This window comes from Symphodus melops, assembly GCF_947650265.1.
Source record: "Symphodus melops genome assembly, chromosome: 14".
Lineage (NCBI taxonomy): Eukaryota > Metazoa > Chordata > Actinopteri > Labriformes > Labridae > Symphodus > Symphodus melops.
In genome coordinates this window covers 14,164,455-14,187,627 of record NC_136704.1, presented here as the reverse complement: position 1 = coordinate 14,187,627, position 23,173 = coordinate 14,164,455, and the positions used below count along the sequence as shown (strand labels likewise).

Below are 23,173 nucleotides of genomic sequence, written 5' to 3'. Positions count from 1 at the left end.
CGATAATGGTCACTTCTGGCCTTATTTAAAAAAATGTTTCCTCAAATCTGAAACTCGTATACGTTAATACTCTTCTTGAGGTACCTTTATGCACCACCTGTCAGCCTTTGAATAAGTAAGGAGGGTTTAAACGGGGACACTACACATGCTAGGATCCAGTGTTTTTTATTTAGCTTGACCCATTTTTAGAACGTAAAATCTGGATATCTCGGCCTCTGCTGTGCCAGTTTAGGCTGATCAAGATCCTGGATCTGTCCGCCATTCATTTTACAAAATGACAAATAAATGTCTACGTCTACAAAATCCTGACGATGTGAATATTTTCTTCTGGTAAAAAAAAGACTTCAATGATAGGAAACATCACGTCTTTGGACTGTGAGCATGATTAGAGCTGTTTAATTCGAATCCTTATTTATAAAAGCACTAATCAAAAAGAAATTGATTTCCTCCTAAAGTAGATCCTTTGATGGGTTTCAGGCCAACCAACAAAAACAAAACACCTAGAGACTGCAGGCTCTGTGCTTAAATATTCCGTTGTGCTTTCTTATCATTTCAGTGGGCGGGAAGCTGTATGAGAATTCCCACAGTCACACAACGAGCGAGACGACAAGCCTCAGTGGGTCCACTGGCTACAAGCGGCCCCCGCCCTCCAGCTCAGGGCCGGGGATCGGAGGAGCCGCCGCCGGAGGAGGAGGAGGAGGAGGGGAGGACGGGGTGAAGAAGAAAAAGAAGGGCAACTGGCGAAACCGATTTGGACCTTGCTTTGCTACGGATGTGAAGCCTTTGGAGCCGGCTCCCTCCCTGACTCTCGCCGCCTCCTCCTCCTCCACCGCCAACACCTCCTCCTCCTCCTCCACTGCCTCCCCTGCCACCTCTACCTCCTCCACGCTCTCAGGCCGGCCCGGCTTGGTCTCCAGCAGTGGATTAGGGCTCGGGGTGGTGGGAGGAGGAGCAGGAGGAGGAGGAGTAGAGAGGGGGCTGGGGGTCATGGGGGTCAGCGGTGGGATTCAGAAGTCCCCTTCACTCCTCAGGAATGGGAGTCTACAAAACTGCGGCTCCACAACCGCCGGTCCAGGTGAGGAGGACACAGCACATGAACACACAAAACACAACAACGTCCTCACTCTCTCAGAGCCCCTGTTTGTCTGTCACAAGAATTAGAAATGAACCCTCATAATTCTGCTCTGATGAGCAAATGACCATAAATGTTGTTGGCAGCTCAAACGAGGAAACTGGTTTTATTTCTGACTTTGGTAGTCAAACAGGTGTGTCCCTCTGTGCTCACCGTAGTGATGGAAAAAGGGAAGTGGCTTGCGTGTTGCTTTGTTGCAGCAGTGTTTTTTTTTTTGTGTGTTTTTTTTGTTCCTCACGTCGACCTCCTGAAGCGACCTAGCCTTCACCGCATGTTTAAGGGTGTGTGTGTGTGTGTGTGTGTGTGTGTGTGTGTGTGCAGGGTCCATGTGTTATTTGCTCACACGTGGAAGCGGTCTGTATGTTTTTTTTTTTTTGTTTTTTTTCTTCTTTCCCCTCCATCGTGATCAGTTGCTTGGCAACTGTCTTTATGCTTTGGAGTTCCCCTCTGCTGATGGAAATGGCTCCGCACAGCCCCTACAGAGCCCACATCTCCCCTTTCTCACAGAATTACCACCCTTTTGTTTCTGTCTCCTGCTGCTCCGCTGCTCTCTCTCTTACCTGCAGTCTGTTGCTCCCTCGTCTCACCTGTTGATGCTTTCTGAAGCTGGATGTGTACGTACGAATGCACATTTATAAACCTCTCCGTGAAGAATGACTCATAATGTGTGTTCTTTGTTAAACCTTAAAATGAGTTATTGTCAGAATCAACCTCACATGAACGTTGATGCAATGGGAGCACCCATTCAATCACTGATAGTTGACTGTTGTTTGTAGAGTTTGAGATGAATGTGGTTGCTGAGTGAGTGTGTAACGGACTCATTCTGCTCTAATGTGAAATGCTTGGTGGAGTTTGACTTATTTAAGCTGCGTTTAGAAATCAATGTGAATAACATGAAACAACAGAAGATGATTTGTTTGTGTGCTTGCAGTGGCCTTCAGGTGCAGATTCAGTTATTTCATGGCAGCAGATTTTATATAGTAATATTACTCCGTATATAAAGGCTGACGTGTGAAATTACAGAAATGAAACCCAAATAGTGTCTCGCCAAAAATATGATAGTCGTTGTGCTTTACTGGATATATTATAGTTTTATAGCTTTTCAACATGAGGCGATAATTCAGACCTGAGGTCCGCCGTGGTTCAGCATCATTTTTGTTTGCACGTCAATCTTGATTTTTCTTTTTTTCTTTTGGGGCTTTTTCCTGCAGCCGTGAAAGCCGATAGAGAGAACCAAACATGGTTGGATATGAAAGGCTGTGTGTTAAATGTATGTGTGTGTCTGGTGATCTCGTGTTCGCCTTACGACTGTAAATATTTAGCCAAAGGTTAATGCAGGCCAGTAATGCCCCCCCCCCCATCCTGTCTCCTGACTCCACCGTGCTGATAGATAGATAGTTAGCCTGATAGATGTGTGTGTGTGCGTGTGTGTGTGTGTGTGTGTGTGTGTGTGTGTGTGAGGTTGGGGTGATGGAGGCAGGGGGTTAGGTTTTGGTTAGGTTAATGTTTGACTGGGGGGGGTCGGGTCACTGATGGGACGGGCAGGCTGCTCGAGTGCAGTGCTTTTCATGTGTGGGGCAGGACAGATGTGTTTGTTGGACGTGATATATTCAGTAGTCTGTGATGCTGATTTTGTAGTTATTCCTCTTTTCATTTGCCAATATTTTATTATCTATTTTGAATACCCTGACTCTTTTTTTACTCGTCAAAGTCATAATTATCAGCGTCTTGCTCTCACTGAAAATAAAATGTGATGTGAAGTTGTGAAAAGCAGAGAGATGTTCAGTGAAAGGCATTTCATAAGAATGTAAATCAAGCTACTTGGTTAGTCAACAAATAGATAATATATTCATTTATAAATGTATAAAATATATAATTCAGCTTGACAATATTAGAAGTTATGAGGTGGAAACACATATTTTCATCTGCCCAGAATAAAAGATTTATTTAGAAGGTTATTTGGATTTATTGATTTTTAAAAAATCTAAAAGTAATATTCACAATCTCACTTTTTTTCTATTTTAATTTAGCTTTACATTTTTTGTCTTCTGCAAATTAAAATGTTACCAATGGAAACAGAAATATACAAAGAGAAAAACACACAGACACACACACATACACACACACTTTCAGCAAACCTCAAAACAAAAATTCTCAAAACTGGTAGCAAACAATGTCATATTGACAGCTCTTTCATGTAAAAAAGAAAATGTGTGTGTGTGTGCGTGTGCGTGTGCGTGCATCACACGGTGCAAAAAGAAATGCTCGAGGAAAGTGAATATTTTGGGTGTGACACGACGCTGGTAACTGCTCAAACTATTTTTATTAAACCTAACCACTCAGAATGACAGAGACAATTGAATTTGTTTGTCTTTTAAAATGAGTAGAGCTGTTGCTTTATTAGCATGTTAAACTCTCACGCAGTTTGGAAAAAGAAACACACACACACACGGACAAGCTCAGACACATACAATCATTCATTCATCCTACATTGACTGTCTCCTAATGCGGTTTCCTCCACACGTAGCTTTTATGTTTGAATACATTTCTGTTGGTGTTTGATGGCAAAATGATCGATGTCTTTTGTTCGCTGCGATGGTATGCACTGTTTGTAAAAGAAAAAAAAAAGATGATTAAGGCGTCTGCAGAGGGGGAACAGAAAACAAGCATCGTGCTCCACTATTCAGCTTCTTGGATTCAGGAGTCAAAAGTCTGATGAATTAGTTAATGTATGATGTCATCTTCTTTGTTTGCACTTTGCATTAACCCTCTCTAAAAAGATACCGTGGATTTCCTTTGAGATAATTCCAGCTTGAACTAATCAAGGTGGATATTTTTGAGGCTTACCGAGCAGACGTTCGGAGCAGGAAGGGAAAAGGAGCAGGAAGGTCGAGCAGTGGAGCCAGTTGTGCTTCAGGGGCCTAATGTTATTGATCACATGGACAGGGTCGAAGTGTGTGTGTGTGTGTGTGTGTGTGTGTGTGTGTGTGTGTGTGTGTGTGTGTGTGTGTGTGTGTGTGTGTGTGTGTGTGTGTGTGTGTGTGTGTGTGTGTGTGTGTGTGTGTGTGTGTGTGTGTGTGTGTGTGTGTGTGTGTGTGTGTGTGTGTGTGTGTGTGTGTGTGTGTGTGTGTGTGTGTGTGTGTGTGTGTGTGTGTGTGTGTGTGTTCTGTCTTCTCTTGCTATCTAGACACTATTTAAAAAACAAACTTTAAAAAATGCTTTGTATTTGTGACATTTTTCCCACCACACCGGTTAGAAACATCATTTATGTGCAGACATCTGTTCGTCAGGTTTTTTTTTTTTTTCTTCCCATTTCTTTGAGGAATAGCAGATTCTTTTGTTGAGCATGTCAGCCAACAAACCTGAAAATAGTTTTATTTGGAGATTTCATTTGTTTTAAAAAATAATCTGAGGCAGAAATAAACATTTATGAAATGGAATTTAAAATGAAGCTGTTTATGTAAAGTGTCCTCATTTTAACTCCATCTTTGTTTTTTTTAATACACGCTTTAAAAAATAGCTGCAGGGCAAATGAAATTCAGAAAGGTCGATGAAAATGGATGAATTTATTTTTTAATAAATAAAAAAAATGAATTATATTTATTTAATTTTTCAAGCCATTTAAATAAGCTCCCTGTTGGTATTTAAGAAATGAACCCTTGAATAAAATGAACCTCATTGTTGTTTCTTCTGTTGCTGTTTGTGCACCGTCCCTTTGTGTGCGACTCCTTTCCAGCTAAACTCTCTTTGGTTTGGCCTCTAATCCAGCTGCTAAAAATCTCGCAGCAACTCGTGCCCCCTGAGTCACTGCAGCCCTGCTTTGGGTATCAATTTTTCTGGTGCGTGTTACAAAGCGTTATAAATAGTATGTAGGGCCATGTAGTGTTCCAATGTGTCTCTCTCATGCTCTCCCTCTCTCTCCCTCCACCCCTCCCCTCCTGGCACAAAGATCTCTTGTTCCCCCTGTGAATGTGTTGCTGCCCTGAGCCATTCAGGCTTTTGTGGGGCTGAGGGGCCCTCCACCCCTCCTCCTCCTCTGCTGGGGTCAAAGGGGGGCAGGGGCAGGGCTTATCCGTGGTTAGTGGGCGAGCACAAGGGTGAGGGGAGGGAGGGAGCGAGAGAGCTAAGAGATAAGTGAATGGAGCATGCGTGTGGGTGTGTGAAAATGGAGCAATATATTTGAGTGGGATATTTTCAACCGATGTATTTTTTTACTTCAAAATATTCACTGTTATGAGTAGGTAGGTGTGTTTTAATGAAATGTGCTTGAAGAGCAAAAATAGAAAGCGCATAGATTTCCCTCCTCTACTCCAAAAATTAAACATCTGAAAGATTTGATCTTTTCCACTTCCACAACTTTTTTTCCTAGAATGACTGGACGATACGCTCAGGCCGTCCTGTGATCTTAAGAATGCATTCCATGTATTGACTGATCAATAATGCACGCAGTGTGTTAGGCCAAACATTTTTTGAAATTTCAAACTTTTAGCATTATTTGACTTTCATCGAAGAAACGACAAACCCACTGAGGAAAATGTGGAATGTGGCTACAGGTGTATTGTGTCATATAAAGCTGTAACAGTGAACCTTCTCTGCACAATAGCAAGAACACAACAACATACCATTCAGCCGTCACTCCCTCATTATTTACTCCTGTAATCCTCCACTGCTATAGTCATGTGTCTTTAATATCAACTGTCAGAAACGGTTAATTCACGGTCTCTTTGACAAACATGAAATATTTATCGTTTCCTCTGATTTTTTCTTTTCTTTTCTTTTTCCCACAGGTGTTTTCTCTTGTTCGGATGCCTTGTCGTCGTCAGGGACGGGAGCTGTCGCTGTGGGCGGAGCCAACTCTGAGTTGTCACAGCAACAGCAGCCCACACCTTCGCTGGCCCCTCCCTCTCCGTTCACTGCAACCGCGCCGCTAACCAGCACAGCCTCCACACATGTGAGACAAAACACACACACACACACACACACACACACACACACACACACACACACACACACACACACACACACACACACACACACACACACACACACACACACACACACACACACACACAGTCTTCATCTGTCAATCCACACACATCTCTGGCGTCTTTGAGCTTAAGTGCTGATAACCTGTGGGAACACAAATAAACCAAAGCACATTAATTAAGCGTCTTCCGCACCAAATCTCTCAGCACTATTATTAATCCCCTGCATGTTAATTATGTGTGAAATGTGTGTGTCCTGACCTTGTGTTGATTCTGTTTACACGGCGAGTTGCTCCAGGGCTGCGTTCACACTGCTCAGTTCAGTTTTTTTTGTGTTTTTTGTTTAGCTGTTCACATTGCTTCTAAAACGTGGCCTGCACCCGACTCCTGCGGGAATCCACGATTTAAGTGTCTCAAATCTGATTGGACAAGATCAGATTTCACGAGACTTGTGCTGTTCACACAGTCTTAAAAAAAAAAAAAAAAAAAAAAGTCGGGGTCACCTCAGAGCAGAAAAACATCGGATTCAGGAGACTTTCTGCTGTGGTGTGAACGCCGCCTGAGGTTTCCTGCTTTATTAGAAACAACAATTAACATCATGATCATTTAATTTAGATGTTTCTAATTAAACAAGAGCAGATTCTCATGCCACATCAAATTGCCTTTTGTCTCTTTGGTTATTTTAGTGTTCAATATAATTATAAAAAAAAATCCAATGCAACATTTGATGGAGAGAACAGTCATTGCTTTCTCTCTTTGTTAGGTACAGGTCTGTAACCTGGCTGCATGTATTAGAGGAACACGTCTGTTGTTTTTACAGACATTACTTAATTTGAACTTGTTTGATTTTGAAGCGAATACTCTTTACTAATTAACCATAGCAGCAGTTCAGCTGGTTTATCCAGATCCAAATCAACGATGGAGGTTAGTAATAGTACTTAATTTAATATTTCACAGTTGTTGGTGAATCATGTTGGTTTACATTCTCTGATATTCAATAGTCAAGAAGACTTTGACTCGAATTCAATCAGTCCAACTCGTCCTCTAATCTCTGCGCCTCATTTCACGAAAAGAAGAAGAAAAAAAAACTCATCTTCAATCACTGACCCCAGTGTCCATTCTTTTAAAACTGCTCCAAAGACCACGCTCTGTCTCTGTCCACCCAGCTCCATTTATTGTCCTCCTGTGTCCACTTACCACCTCTCTCTCTTTTTCTCACACACACTTTCTCTCACCCTCGACCTTCCTCCTCTCTGTCCCCATCCATTTCTCTTTTTCTTCCTCCGTTGTCCTGTGATGTAATGACATCTGACAAGCACCACAGTAGGCATGGAGGGATAGAAGAGAGGGGGGGGGGGGTTAGGCCTATGTGTGTGTGTGTGTGTGTGTGTGGAGGGGGTGAATTTGCTGGCCTGGCCTTCATCTTGCCCGCTCTTCTCTGTTTGGCGCATATTATAGAAGAAGGGAGGCCCAGGGAAGCATGGGATATCACGCTTGTTTGTGGCATGTATAGATGAGTTTAAGCTGTCGCTGTGTGTGTGTGTGTGTGTGTGTGTGTGTGTGTGTGTGTGTGTGTGTGTGTGTGTGTGTGTGTGTGTGTGTGTGTGTGTGTGTGTGTGTGTGTGTGTGTGTGTGTGTGTGTGTGTGTGTGTGTGTGTGTGTGTGTGTGTGTGTGTGTGTGTGTGTGTGTGTGTGTGTGTGTGTGTGTGTGTGTGTGTGCGCGAGTAGGAGAAAAGGGACAGAAAGAGGGCAGCAGAAAGTCAGCGTGAGGAAGACTTTAATAGAGAAGGAAGGGTTTGTTTTTTGTTTTTTTTTCCTGCTGCTCCAGATTGTTAAAACCATGTGTGTTGGTTTGTAAAGTGTGAATCAGGGCTTAGAGCATTTTGAATACACACACACACACACACACACACACACACACACACACACACACACACACACACACACACACACACACACACATACACACACACACACACTCAGTCAGAAATTATGCAACTCAAGAAAGGACGCCAATAACAGGCTTCCCTCAGTGTGTGTGTGTGTGTGCGTGTGTGTGTGTGTGTTTGTGACAGAGACCATTTACTATTTCCATTCCGCTAAGAGACTCCCGGCCTACTGTTATTGGCTATCAGCCCGGGATAGAGCAAAGGGAGCACGAGAGAGACTTTGAATGAAAAATGAATGAAAATGAAAAAGAATGTTGATGGGAGAAGGAGGCTGGATTGTGGCAGTGAGTGAAGGAGGAGGAGGAAGAAACAGGGAGGGCGGGGGGTCTAGAAAAAGATCTGAAGTCATTTCACAGAGAGAGAGAGAGCAGACAGATGGCACAAACTGAACATTTAACAGGGGCGGGCATTTCCAGAATGTTTTCTAGATTGAATTATTTGATACAAACCTCTGGATTGATTTTGTGTTTTGAGCTTGTGACACTCGTTTTATTTCCAGCACTAAACATTAGAAATATGATCAAAGTGACTTCACAAGGCTGCAACATTTGAATGTTCAAACATTTTGTTTGAACATTCAGGACGAGTTGGACGAGTTGGACTGATTGGTGTTCTTGTTTATTATTTTAAGAACTGTTTTGCTTATATGCAAAGACATTTTTTCTTAACTTGTTGTAGTTTTAGATCGACTTTTAAACCAGAAGAGACGGCGCTCCTGAAACTTGAGCTCTCCTCCACATTTGGAGCAGAGCTGTTTCCCGTGACTTAAATACGCTGTGTGGATCTCACATGCTTTCCACATTGCCTTTAAAAGATATATACTTTTTAGCTACCTAAACAGTCGGCCATTTTGTTCTTTGACCTGATCCGAGGCCCCACCCTCGCTCTCCTCCCTCTGACCCCACCCTCCACTCTGTGGTCCTTATTAGGGAAATGCTTTAATTGGATTAAACTCTATGCATCAGAAACACTTTGTCAGCATGTCAGTGTACTGTCGGGCAGCGAGGCAGCTTGAGCCTCATGTGTTCGCCTGTAATGTAACACAATAATAAGCTCAGGATCCATAATACATTCTCATTTTTTGTGATATAAAGTCCGTACAGGTTGTATTCCTCTCCGCTGACTAGAAATCTGATGCGCTGTGGAAAAGCAGACCTGATTATTTAAAGTCTCGTACCCGATTGATTCTCTGCTTTACACTGTGTAATAAGATTCTGACTTCCATTAGTGTAAAAAAAAAAAAAAATGAAACACAATTTTAAAACAAGTTCACCAAGAAAAAGTTCTGACTTAAATAAAAGTTCTCCTCAACATCACTTTGTGTTTATCTGATACAAGCGGAGCGCAAATCAGCACAAAACAGTCCCACCTTTTTTTATAAAAAAAAAACAAAGTTCACATTAACATAGAGCATAGAACATTTAATAATATAATATATTATGTATAAATTAATTAATATGCAGACAGATGTACAAATAAACATCTGTATTTACTTTGTTTTATTGTAAATTCATAAAATGCTTCTTTTTTTTTAATGTTGGTTTGGAAAATTGTCTTTTAAATTTTTCCACAATTATTTTGTTGACTGATTATTTTTGGGCAAACGAACAAACTGACTTTAAAATTTAAAATGAGGATACATTTTTGAGATAATTCATCCAGCTAATTAAAAGGTTCAGATCAATGTGATTATGACATTATCATGTTTGTTTGCTCTCATACATGCACAGGAGAAAACAGAAGTGGTTTTCACTTCAAGAATCATTTCAGGTTTTGCTGCTTCAATGTTTCTAGAAATACCTGTGAACCAGTTAAAGCAAACATGTTCTCTGACAATTAAATCTAGAGAGAGAATAGGACGAAGCTTTCATTCACATTAACACTTTTTCTTCTTCTCTTCTTCAGGTGAGCGGGCTGCCAGTCTTCAACCTCGCCCCCTCCCACATGTTTGGAAACCGGCTCAACCCAAACTCTGCCATGGCAGCTCTCATCGCCCAGTCCGAGGCCTCGCCAGCAGGTATGACAGCAAACCTAATGTGTGTGTGTGTGTGTGTGTGTGTGTGTGTGTGTGTGTGTTAAAGGGAGAGAGAGAGAGAGCAGGAGATAATGGACAGGTCACGCCCCCTTTGGTCCCACAGAGAGGTCATAGGTCAGCATTCGTGATATTGTCAAGCCCCTCCTACTCGGCTCCAGTTACAAGCTGCTATCGTCGCCCCACAGATGCACAAACAAACAAACAAACAAACGGCACATTAGGACCCCGCATGTAGGAGTCACATGTTAAACATAGACGTGTCCGGCGTAAGAGGGAGAGCAGCTGATGGAGTAAGACATGTCTTTAGTAATCAGAGTAAGCACTTCCTGATACAAGACATCTGGTGGAACGGAGGAGGAGGGAGAGGAGGAGGAAGGTGGGTCCTTCCTGCTGCCGGTCAGCAGTCATCAGAGCCAGATCCACCCCGACCTGCAGGTCAACTCACTAATCAGGCCGTGTGTGTGTGTGTGTGTGTGTGTGTGTGTGTGTGTGTGTGTGTGTGTGTGTGTGTGTGTGTGTGTGTGTGTGTGTGTGTGTGTGTGTGTGTGTGTGTGTGTGTGTGTGTGTGTGTGTGTGTGTGTGTGTGTGTGTGTGTGTGTGTGTGTGTGTGTGTGTGTGTGTGTGTGTGTGTGTGTGTGTGTGTGTGTGTGTGTGTGTGTGTGTGGTTATATTATTTGATTCTTCGATTGATGATATCTAATGGGCCCCTCTGTTCTGTGTTTGTGACGCGTTTCTTCTAAAAATATATCCATAAAGCACGGCTGATATTTATTTAAATAACTCTTAAATACTGTCAGCATCATAACCCTTTTCTAAATCAACGTGTATGACATGTTGAATAAACGGTAAAATGTTTGAAATTTTAAATGTTGGACAAAAAGTGAAAGATCCATTTTAAAATTATTACAAAACAAGAAGTGAAAACCCATAGTGTTCAAGCAATGATGAGAGATTTTGTTTAAAACTAGATAATGTGTTTTTAATATAAAAATAGTAGTTCATTTATTTTTGTTCTATTGATTCATCTCCTATCATTGAATCTTTACTTAATGCTGATAGAATGGTATTTCCCTGCTCGAACATTTCTTCGTGATATGCCCTCGTGTGTGTGTGTGTGTGTGTGTGTTGCTAAACAGGCATGACATTGTATTTGTCAACTAGTAAGGGTCACGTGAGCACAAATGTGCAAGGTGTGCGCGTGTTTGTATGCATGCAGCCTGTTGACTTTGGCAGCCGTTTGTCTTTGCTTTGGAGGGTCTGGAGGGAGGAGCCAGGAGGGAAAGGGTTACAAGAGAAAAAAAGGAGGCGAGCGACGGACTGGAGTGGTGACCCGGCGGGGGTAAAAGCTGGGATTGACTGTCTTAAGTAGAGGGGAGTTTGTGAGAGTGTGTAAATGGTAAAGTGTGCGTTTGCATGTGTGATTCATTACTCTTACTGAAGAAAATGAAAAGAAGCGTCTGGCCAGGGGCCCAGAGGGGAGGACGCTAAAAACTCACAGAAAGTACAGAGAGAGACGGACGGACGCTGTTTGAATGAAGGCTCCTGCATGAACAGTGGCATCAAGTGTTTTATAACCTCAGGGTGTCAATGTGTGTAGTCATTTTATTTCTAAAGAAACTATTTTATTCAATTAAATTTTTTAAATTTATTTATTATTAATTTTTTATATTTTTATATATTCATTCTGTTGTAAAAAATAAACAAATCACAGACCATATAAAAAAACAATGTCTCACTCCCTCTCAGAGAGCTGTTGATCAGTGATATTAAACAGATATGTTTGATGGTGGAGCTGCAGCGCTGTGTAAACGACAGTCCTGAAGTGTATTAAATGTTTTTCGAACACAATAATAAGCTGACATGATCCGACTTTAAGATACTATCTGTGCTTCAACGTCGGCACAGCCAATCAGAACAGAGAAGACATTTACACTCTCACAGAGGGACAGTGCACGGACTGAACCGACGCCATCACTGGATGTCAAATCAGTAATATTTAGTTTGTCTATTACCGTGAGCAGAATATGTACAATTATCAATCCTGCTTTTGATTCTGACAAGTCGAATAGAAAGCTTCTAATAGAACTTTCTTTAAAGTAGAACTCATGATCCTGACTCCCTCATCAAGAAGCCGGCTGGTTGTCTTCTCTGAAGGTTTGCGTTGGTGCAAAGTTTGCGTTTAATTGGTTATTTTTTATAAAAATGTGAGTGTGGGGTTTTCATGTTTGAAGTGTTTCGGCCTGACGTTGGGTCCATGCAGATTTGGCCTTGAGATTTACAAAGGATTTTTTTCTGTGTGTGTGCAGATCAGGAGGTGGGTGACGGCAGCAGCGGCGTGGGAGCTCAAGGCTTCTCCATAAGAGCTTCTCCAAAGACCACCCCGCGGTGAGTATACACACACACACACACACACACACACACACACACACACACACACACATGCCCCCTCCTCACCAATCCCTTCCCATTTACATTCCTCACCCCCCCCCCCCCCCCCCCCCCCCCCTTGCTTTTCCCTCCGCTGGCCCCTCGTCTCCTCTCTTTTCCTCTCACTCCTCACACACACACTTTCGCTCTCACCCCTACAGGCAATTCTCGCTCTCTCAGCCAACGATAACTTGTGTTTTTTGAAGGTGGTAACCATGCTTCAATTCCAGTTAGATTATTTTTTTTCCCTCTCTCTCGGTTAAATCACACATGGAAGGAGCGTCTGATTTCCTGCATCTTTATCATTTGGGAATATTTTCATGGATCTTTCCGGATGGGAACATTGATGAGACAAACCCATATTTTTCTTTAATTCTGTTTCTTGTTGGGATGGATAACATCACTTGAGGAGGTTTGTTGACGTTTTAATGATGTATCCATCATTACACTGCGTATGTATTATTTCATGTTTGACTTTACGGGGACATCGTTGGTGTGGGAAAGAGCAGCGTTTGATTTTAAATTATTTTGATTGACTTTCACTTTTATCTTTTTTATGTTATTGGATATCTGTGTGTAAATTTAGTTCACACATTTATCAGATAAAGTTTGATTATTTGCTCTTGCGCGTGTGATGTTTGTAGCGGGATTTAAGAGCAGGAAAATCTTTGCCATTATTTCACATATTTCAATTTTCCTTCCACATTACACACACCTCTCTTTCCGTCCCTTCTACCCCTCCTGCTGTCCCTTATTTCCCCTCTTTCACACTCAGCAGATTGTCTCTACACACATCAAGATTTATCGCATCAAGACAGTCCACTTCCCTCTTTCTGTCTCTCTCTATTGCTCGTCCTCTCTCTCCCTCTCTGCCTCCTTCTCGCTCACTCTCTCTCACACACACCGAAAGCCTGGCCCCTTTTCATTAGAGGCCACTGTAACAACAAATTGATGTAGTTTTATAGCCAGCAGCGTCTATGTTTGTCTGACGTTTATGTTGGGTCGTTAATCTCCCCCATTGACCTCTCTATCTCTCCCTTTCTATCCACGCTCTCTCTTTTGCTCTCCTGTCATTCAGCTCTCCCATTGGCGGCCTGCAGATCCGCTATGACTCCTCGGGGTCGTTGCCGGGGCCGGGGTTGCTAGGGGCCGCGGGAGGCGGAGGAGAGGCGCTGCCCCCGGTGGCCACCAGCATACAGCAGCTCCTGGAGAGGCAGTGGAACGAAGGGCAGAACTTTCTGCTGCAGCAGGGAGCGCAAGGAGATGGTGAGAGGACACACACACACACACACACACACACACACACACACACACACACACACACACACACACACACACACACACACACACACACACACACACACACACACACACACACACACCTTAAGCTGCGTGACAATGTGTCAACAACACAACACCTGACTTTCTGTAAGAGTACCAAACAAAAGCAGTTTTGTATTATTTTTACCTAAAGATAAAGTAAGAAACTACAGAAAGTTGTTTAAGCATCAAAACGATTCCATAATAAATCTGACAGGACTGAACATTTGGTGCCAGTTTTCCATGCTTGGACATCTTCGTGTCATCTTCATGTGACTGTATCCAGCCATAGGCCCTCGACACCTCATCATGACTTCATCCTTTACCTGTTTTTGCACATTCTTTCCAAACACGCTCCCACTCACTTCTTCAGTCACTTGCTCACTTTATCTGAGACGGTAACATCTGTTGATCTCTGCTGGTTACCTGCTTATCTGACAACACCCTCCGGGATCTCTCGAGTCAAAATGATAAAGTGGAAGGCGTCCCAGTCGTTGGGAAGATCATTCTTCATTCAGGATAAGTAAAGGATTAAGTTTCAGTGTCAACAAATCATGCTCCACTTCCTTTCTGAGCTGTGCTCGAGCTCTGCGCTGAGTCTGCATAGACATCAGGGTCACTGTTCTGGAGCTGATCTTGACCTCCCCGTGCTGTATATCTGTCAGTCAGTGAACGTCCCGGCTCTGCCTGAAGGAAGAAGTGACCTCTGTTAAAGTCGGAGCATCAGTTCTCTGTAGAGACGAGACGACTCTGACTCTGTTTGCTTCCTCTCCGTGTCTTTCAGTGGTTGGCATGTTAAAGTCGCTCCACCAGCTGCAGGAGGAGAACAGGAAGCTGGAGGAGCAGATCAAAACTCTGACCATGAAGAAGGAGAGACTGCAGCTCCTGAGTGCTCAGCTTTCAGTGCCTTTCACTCCATCCACAGCCTCTTCAGGTACACGCACGCGCACACACACACACACACACACACACACACACACACACACACACACACACACACACACACACACACACACACACACACACACACACTCTCTCTGGGAAATAAATGATGTGTACAGTTAATACTGTAAATAGAAATGTAATTGGAATAGACATTGTTTCTTTTTTTGGTTGCATAAAGGTAGCAGATGTTAGATGTGCTAAAAGAAAGCAAGGTGATAATGAACAAAGATATTTACTTAAATCCAGTGTACGACACACAGACATTCACTATTTATAAGTAATTACAGATAGAAGAGCTGGAACATTGAGTCCAATAATCAATCACAAAGTCAGGTCTTTGAGTCTACCATCTGATAGTTTTGAAAACTGCTTCATCTAGTCAATTAACTACTGAATCTAAACGGCTCTTATATTCTGGTTCCAACTGCTCGAATATAAAAACTTCAATTCAAATTCAAATTTTATATTCCAAAATAAATCAAGACATTTTGAGCTTTTTTTTTTCTTCACATTTTCAACATGAAAGAACTACCAGTAGTTTAAAAGAGAAAATAGACGAGAGAAATGAATCAATAAAAGCAAAAATAACACAGAACATCTGTATGTGATTATTCTGTGTTGCAGATGTGAAAGGAGCCACTGACTCATCTGTACCTGCTGCAGCTCAGGTGAGAACAAACCTGAATCCTGTATCACCTGATTCTCAGCACTTAAATGGACGACTTTGCTCTGACATCATTATTAAGTAATATCTAAAGTATATATTCTTTTAAAATGCCTACCTTGTGTTGGTGTTGAAGTTCAGAAATGTCGAACATCAGAACGAGCTCCTGAGTGGATTAATGAAGTCACTCTCTCTCTAACAGGACAGCACATCATGCGGCGGCCACAGCAGCAGTGGCTCCACCTCCTCTCTCTCCACCCCTCCCTCCGTCTCGCAGAGCCCGCCCCAGCCGCAGCTGAACGGCGTCCCTGCTATGGGAACGACCCCGGCTGGGATTGGTGGGGTAGCGGGCCTTATGGGTGCTCTGGGTGCAGGGAGTACGCTGGGGATGGGAATCGTCGGGGCATTGAACGGCGTGATCCAGGCGCCAGGAGGCACAGCGAGCCCTCATACACACACTACAGCGACAGGTGTCACGTTACCTGTTAGTAACAGGTATGTCGGACTGCTGCTTCCATCATGACAAGTAAAATAAACTTTGGCTTAATCAGCCAACATACAAAAGCAAAAACAGTTATTTTCAAAAAGGTTAAACGCTGATCTAAGCAATTACATACACGTTTACATTACTTTATTTCTACCAGTTGATTAAAGACCTCCAAACAGGTTCCAGTAACCTTACACTGGTGACAGTTTGGAAGGTTTAACCCCCTGTTGCTTTGCCACATCTGAAAGTACTGTATTAATGTACATAGCTGAGCAATTCCTACATCAAAGAACACTTCTTACGGTGTTTAAATATGTACTTTATTGCCTCTTCTCCTGTCTCTTTCCTCTGCTATCGTGTCGGATTCTAACAACAGCTCAACATCGAGCAAGAGCAGGTGAGACGGGAGTAAAAGCTTCACACAAACCTTTGGCTCTGATTCAGTAGTGTCCTTGCAGTCGAGACAGATTGCATGAAGCAGCGTGGAACTGCTTATTTTGAGGGGGGTTAAATGTTAAATGTCGGGCTGGGAATCACCAGAGGCCCCATGATACGATGCCATCATCGATGCTTGAATGATACGATGTAATGCCGAATGATGAATTTTTGCAATATGCTGAAAATTGTAATGTAATATATTGCAATCAAGCTTTTTTAATTTCATATTATGTCCATGAAATGTAGCTACTTTAACTTTAAAATAAGGGGGTAAAAAGCTTGTCCTCATAAACACTTCCCAGTCTTGGGAAAACTCGTGGAAAAAGAGAGAGAATGCAACATTTCCTGAGAAAGTATTGAAGTTTATTATCATCGTTTTTCCAGAACAGATGACATTGTCATCCGAGAGGGCGAAATTATGTCAAAGTTATTAAAGAATGGGAACATTTAGGGTGGCGCCGATAGCGCAGCGGCAGCGCGCGCACCATGTTGCGAGGCTTTGCTCCTCGCGCGGGCAGCCCGGGTTCGCGTCCGGCCTGTGGCCACTTTCCCGCATGTCTCTCCCCACTCTCTCCCTGTTTCTGACTCTATCCACTGTCCTATCAATAAAGGCAAAAAGGCCAAAAATAAACCTTTAAAAAAAAAAAAAAAAAAGAATGGGAACATTTGTTGTTGTCATTGTTACTGTTATTTTCAGTAAGTCAGGTTCAAGATTGGCTCTTTATTTTGTCACAGCTTAGTTTTTATTTTTAGTGAAAATAATAGGTTCTGGATGCCCAAAGTATCATTGGGTTAGTTATATTGAGCTGCAGATCGGAGATCCTTCTTTAGCTGTCTAAGCTGTTATCGGAGAACACAAGGACAGAGTGTGTTTTTTTGTTTTGTTTTCTGACTGTTTGTCATGTTTTGTCCCGTTAGGCTCGGTCTGCTGTCAGAGCAGCAGAGACTTTTTCTGCAACATCATCAGCTCCAGCAGCTGCTCGCCTCACAGCCTTCAGCGGTATGACACACACGCACACACACACACACACACACACACACACACACACACACACACACACACACACACACACACACACACACACACACACACACAGAGGCTCAAAGCTACTATCACACACAGCTGAACAAAGACAAAAACATGGAGCTATCATTTCAGAAAATGCCTGAAATCAGTAAGAATATGGAGCCAATTTTTCTGCTTCTTTCGTCTCTGTTCCCTCCTGTAGTCCCTCTTATGCAACTCATTTTCCTTGCTTTATTGTCTGCAATTATCAATTTATCCTAACCTTTTTCTCCCGCACTTCCTTCTCTCTCCCCTCTGTCGTGCTCCCCTCCCTCCCCCCCTCTCCTCCAGGAGCAGCAGCAGGTGCTGCTCTACCAGCTGATGCAACAGCAGCAGGACCTCCAACAGCTGCAGTCCCTGTCCTCCTCTGCCCAGATTCCCTCCATCCCGCTGTCCTCCGCTCAGCTGCCCATTAACAACCTGCTGCCCAATGCCCAGAGCCAGGGCCAAAGCGCCATCACCGCCAACCCCTTCCTGGCTCTGCAACACACACACGCCGACACGCACGCCCCGGGGGCACAGAAGCAGCGGCTCGCTGAGAAGGCCGTGGGCGTCGCAGGGCAGGAGAAGACATGATGGCAGATGCTCTTTTGGTTATTGTTTTTTTTATATATATATATATAAATAAATATGCAGAGTTTCGGGGATATCAGACTGTGCGTTGACTTTTTAGTTCAGAAACAGCAGAAAACACCAACAGCAGAGAAATCTGTTATTTCTGTTCAGTCGTCTGTGCTCATTCATCATCACATTTTTCAGCGAGTGATGCATTATTATTACTTTTTTTTCAGGTTACAGTCTTAACACAGCATTGTGTGTTATTGTTTTTTATTCTTTATTTCCATCCAGTTTTTTTTGTTTTTTTAGCTTTAGTGCTACTTCAGGTTCAGATTTTTCACTGTTGACATAATTGACTTTCATTTGATGTCACTGGTAGCATCTTAGTGTTAGTGTTGGTAAATAAGCACATGGTGTGGCTGTCCTTGTCTTAACACTCTAATTACTTTAAATATAGTCGTCTCTAATCATCATTCAGTTTTTTTCTTTACCTTTCCACCGTCTCCTCTTCTTTCTGTGAAGTTTTCATCGTCTCCACGCTTTAACGTGTCTCTTACTGCGTCCCCATCTTCCACACTCGCATCCCTCTGTCTGCTCTCTGCTGTATTACTCTCTCTCTCTCTCTCAGGGGCCTCAGCTATCAGCACACAAGCTAGCAAACGCAGAACTACAGACCTTATAAGGAAAATAGCTGAAATATAAATTAAAAAAAAAAGAAAACTACAATACCCAACCACAGAAGCAGATGTAAGTTTGACATCTGTCTCACAGCGGTCCCTTGAGGACATGTTGGTTGAGAGGCTTGTGAAAATATCCCACACGTTCTCGCCTCTCTTTCACTTCGCTTGTGTCGATCCTTTTAATGTCAGCGAGCCAAGACTTGAACACGGTCACCACAGAAGCCTTGCTTTTTGACTGTCTCTTCTCTGGGCCAGAAACAGGGGGCTCACTCAGGGAAGTGAAGTGTTAAAAAGATATTTAAAAAAAAAAGGAAGAAGGAAACCCGCGAGTTGAATGTTTCGATGGATGTATTTATCCACACAGCACATGCTCTCAAAGAGATATTATGCAGTTGGTTATCAACTGATGGAAGTTGTCACATTTCATCTTCCTGATTGAGCCCCCCGCTGCACCTACCTCTCGAGCGGGACCAGCCTATCAGGACCTACAAGGCCGACAGCAGCAGCCATTAAAAAAACCACAAACACATAAAAAAAAGAACGTCAGGACTGGCCAATCAGGGTCAAAAACCCAAGTGCCTGAGGCCAAGAAGGGGCATGTTGGGGTTTGTATTCCCTTTACCTGAGTCCCTGTCACTCAGCCCAGCTCTTCACAACTCTACTGATGTATTTAAGCTGCGTTGCTGCTTTGCTGCTGCAACAGATCACAAAAAGACTCTTTAATGTTTCTTAAAAAAAAAAGAAAAAACAGGAAAAGTACTTCTGCTGCGTTCTCTGATAACAAAGCCAACTTTGTATTGTGCTTTTTATTTATTGGGAGTTTGTGTAACAGGCGTAAGATGTTCTATTTTAAAAGCCTGCTGGGGTTGCAATTTAACATCATTTTGTACTACTGTGTAAAGTTTTGTTTGTCTTGTTTGTTTTTTTTTCTCCTCATACAGTCGAATCTTGCTGTAAACCCTTTTAATGATCTGTGTTGTGTTTAGAAGCTACATGAGTTAGCTGTATATAGCTATTTGTAGGGGGACAAATGGGGTGTTCAGTGGCTGTTTTTACCTCGTTAAGTGTACATAGACCTTTCTCATTGGCCGTTGCTGTACATAAGTAATTGTGAAGGAAAGCCAATGAAGCCTCAGTTTGTGTGCGTGTGAATCTTTAGGACCAGATGGAAAAAAAGGTTGACAGTGACTGGACACAAAGTATTAATTTATTTTTATATGTTCAGGGACATTGTGTTTCTTTTTTAAGTTTTGCACCGTTTTCTTGATGAGAAGTCATTTTATACTTGGGGCACCGTGTTTTCATCTGTGCACACATTCGTTGGATCATTTTTGTACAAATAGAAAAGAATGGGAGGACAAATTTTGACATTGTATTTCAAAACACCAAAATAAAGAAACACTATGGATAAAGTAAAAGGAGCATCCGCATTTTCTTTTCAAATTGGAAAAAAAAACATTGCAAATCCATTTTATAGACGGGTATTTAGAGGAGCAGCGTGTCAATCCAAAACTTAAAGGTAAACTCCTGCCCACTAACTCTCAAACAAAACTAACGTTTGTTTTATGAAAGCACACATAAGGTCTTTTTCTAAATCTATTTCTTCAGTTTCAAATGAATGAAGCCTGATACTGATGAGAGAAGTTACTTGTTTTATTCTCAATATGCTGACAAGATATTTTTTAAGCAACGTAAACTCAATACTATATTTGTTTTAAAAAAAACTACATCTCAAAATATGTACTTTATTTTTGTGTGTTTGTGAATTAAACTTGTAATATTGGTTTCATCCATTTAAAATGAATGTCCTGTTTAAACGGACACATGCACTCTTTAAAAAAAAAAAGAATCATATGGGGAGGTGGGACTTAGTGCAAAGAAAAGTCTTGCAAATCCTTTCTACCAGCTGGACTCACAACGCCACAATTTGGGTTAGCCTTTGCAAGCTTTCCTAAAGCAGCCAGGATTATACTGAGGAACTGGAAAAATACAAGCACACCTAACTGTAAGGACTGGATCGAAGTCATGACTGTTACAGCTTCACATGAGTTGATGTTAGCTGAACTGAAAGACACTTTGTCAAACACATGCTGAATGTGGGATAGTTTCCTTAGATGTATCAAAATATTGCTAATAGTTAAAGTGCCAAAGGAAGCTGGACATCTTTACATTGAAACAAGGCTCCTATCCTAACAAACACGCGCGCACACACTGAAGAAGATGACTTCCAGCTGCCATGGAACAACCGCTGTTTGTGTGTTTCAGTGTGTTTGAAGGTGGGGGCACCATTCTGCTACATCTGCTTCTGCCCTGGTAATTAAAAGCTCACTTTCCTCTTTCCTCCTGCCCCCCACCCTCTCTACACACACACACACACACACACACACACACACACACACTCTCTCTCTCTCTGTCTAACCTGCATTCAACAACACAACCCCCCTTTTTCTCAAGCACTTGCTCACAAACCCCTCCTACTCCAAGTATCCCTCGCCATGCACCCCACTCTCTCCACTCACTATCAGCCCTGTCAATCAAATCCAGGCTGTTTAAACACCATACAATCCCCACCACCACCCCCCAGGACTATCTCTTTTATAAGCCCCCACCTTCATAGCTGCCTCTCCCCCACTCTTTGTAATAGCAGCCACACACACACACACACACACACACACACACACACACACACACACACACACACACACACACACACACACACACACACACACACACACACACACACACACACACAAACACACAAGGCAGGGCTGCTGTGTCCATCATCGATCACACTCCCCCAGAAGCCTCCCTGGGGGTGGGAGGGCTTACCAGCTGATGGAGGACCCCTGTGTGCTGTCCGACCAGGTGCCTGTTCACAAAGTCAAAACACTGCTAAGCCCTGGTGTTAGCAGGCACACACACACACACACACACACACAGAGCAGACAGCAGGCCAGCGGGAGGGTTAAGCCTGGGATGATTAGACAAATGTGCAGCAGATATGCTCTGCAGAAACGTGGGTGCTGAAGAAGTTCCTGTCCTTGCTTTTTTACCATTTTTTTTTCTCCTGCAGGTTTTCAACAAAGCTGGAGAGAAAATGTGCTATCAAGAAAAGCTCTAAGTAAAGTGCCGCCAAAGAGTGGAACGCTTGATTTGATTCTTTAGTCCTGATTGCATCCATGAAAACTTAAGAAGGCAGCTTGAAGTGGTTTGACTTGAGACATTTTACAACTGTACTGTATGTGCACACAAATGAATGCAATCATAATTAAGGTCTAAAGAACTACAGGCATGAGGTGGATAATTTAATCAGTCATTTCAAATAAAAACATAAACATATGAAAACATAAGTAGGAAAAAAGATTGAGCTGCTCTTATTTTCAAGCTTTAATATATGCTCGCTGATTTACTGAGATCTTTTTCTTTGTTTAAATTTTATTATAATACATCAACATGAACGTTTTATTTTATCTGGAGTATTAAAGAATTACGATTGACTTATTTCTTATTTGTTTTAGTGTAAGTTGCCCCTAATATCACCTATTCTAATGTCCATGTAAAATATCTTCTTGATGAATCACTATAATGCTGTTTCAAGGTCAAGCTTGTGATTTAAACCCCTGATACATAAGAAAATAAAAAAATTAACATGAATTGGGGGAAAAACAACAAAAAACACATAAATCCTGAATTGTCTCTGTGACCCCCATTTGGGTTTGGACCCCGCAGTTGAGAACCACTATTCTCTATTAACTGAAAGCAGCTCAAACACTAAACAAAGAAATGGAAACAAAACCATAAAAAAAAACGTCCATAAGGGCCATTATTCTTTTCTTTGCATATCTGTGCACTTTTGGTAATTTGGTTCAAATATTTAAGTCTGCCTCAGTCTCAAAGAGAGAGCAATAAAGCTGATAGAGGCCTGGCTGTAATAAAGCATCAGCAGGAGGAGGTGTGTACAGTAATGCAGTGTAAATCATCACAGAGTGGTGGCCATTAAAGAGGCTTAATCCTGTACAGGAACATGCAGTCAACCACTGAGCTATATCCAGAGTCGAGGGGAACCAGATCCAGCAAACTGAGGTGTTTAGTGCCAAAAGAGAAGGATGCAGATGTAGGGTACAAGGAGGGGGGACAGCTGAGGAGACTCCTGGTCTAAAAGTGAATGTGCGTGCCCCCCATAGGTTTCTCTCCTGTAATAGTAGGCAGGAGAAGCAGCAGGATCCAGCTCCCTTCTTCTTGATTCTTCTAGCTTGTATTCATCTGCTCAGTGACACCCCTCTATCACCTTAAGACAAACTCACATCCCTCCCAGTTCAATGAAGTAAAACTCAGAGCAATACACATTCAGTGACTGATGAGCTAACACAAAACTGCACAAATTACAGGAAATGTTAACTAAGCAATAACTGTGCTCACTTTGGATGTCCAGTCATGCTGTCTCAGGGTTTACGTTAACTTCAGGTAAAAGAAAACAACAGAAAACT

General features: G+C 42.5%; 1 protein-coding gene across 1 annotated transcript in view; it reads left to right on the top strand.

Annotated features, from left to right (window-relative positions):
* Positions 1 to 20,104, top strand: part of mllt10 (MLLT10 histone lysine methyltransferase DOT1L cofactor) — a 42,050-nt gene extending 21,946 nt beyond the window's left edge. The window contains exons 11-20 of the mRNA XM_079361401.1: positions 557 to 1,075; positions 5,920 to 6,083; positions 9,972 to 10,083; positions 12,408 to 12,486; positions 13,607 to 13,794; positions 14,633 to 14,782; positions 15,418 to 15,461; positions 15,660 to 15,952; positions 17,301 to 17,382; positions 17,740 to 20,104. Of these exons, the coding sequence (XP_079217527.1) occupies positions 557 to 1,075; positions 5,920 to 6,083; positions 9,972 to 10,083; positions 12,408 to 12,486; positions 13,607 to 13,794; positions 14,633 to 14,782; positions 15,418 to 15,461; positions 15,660 to 15,952; positions 17,301 to 17,382; positions 17,740 to 18,024 (1,916 nt within the window). The 3' untranslated portion in view covers positions 18,025 to 20,104. The remainder of the gene's footprint in view (positions 1 to 556; positions 1,076 to 5,919; positions 6,084 to 9,971; positions 10,084 to 12,407; positions 12,487 to 13,606; positions 13,795 to 14,632; positions 14,783 to 15,417; positions 15,462 to 15,659; positions 15,953 to 17,300; positions 17,383 to 17,739) is intronic.
* Positions 20,105 to 23,173: the final 3,069 nt, after the last annotated feature.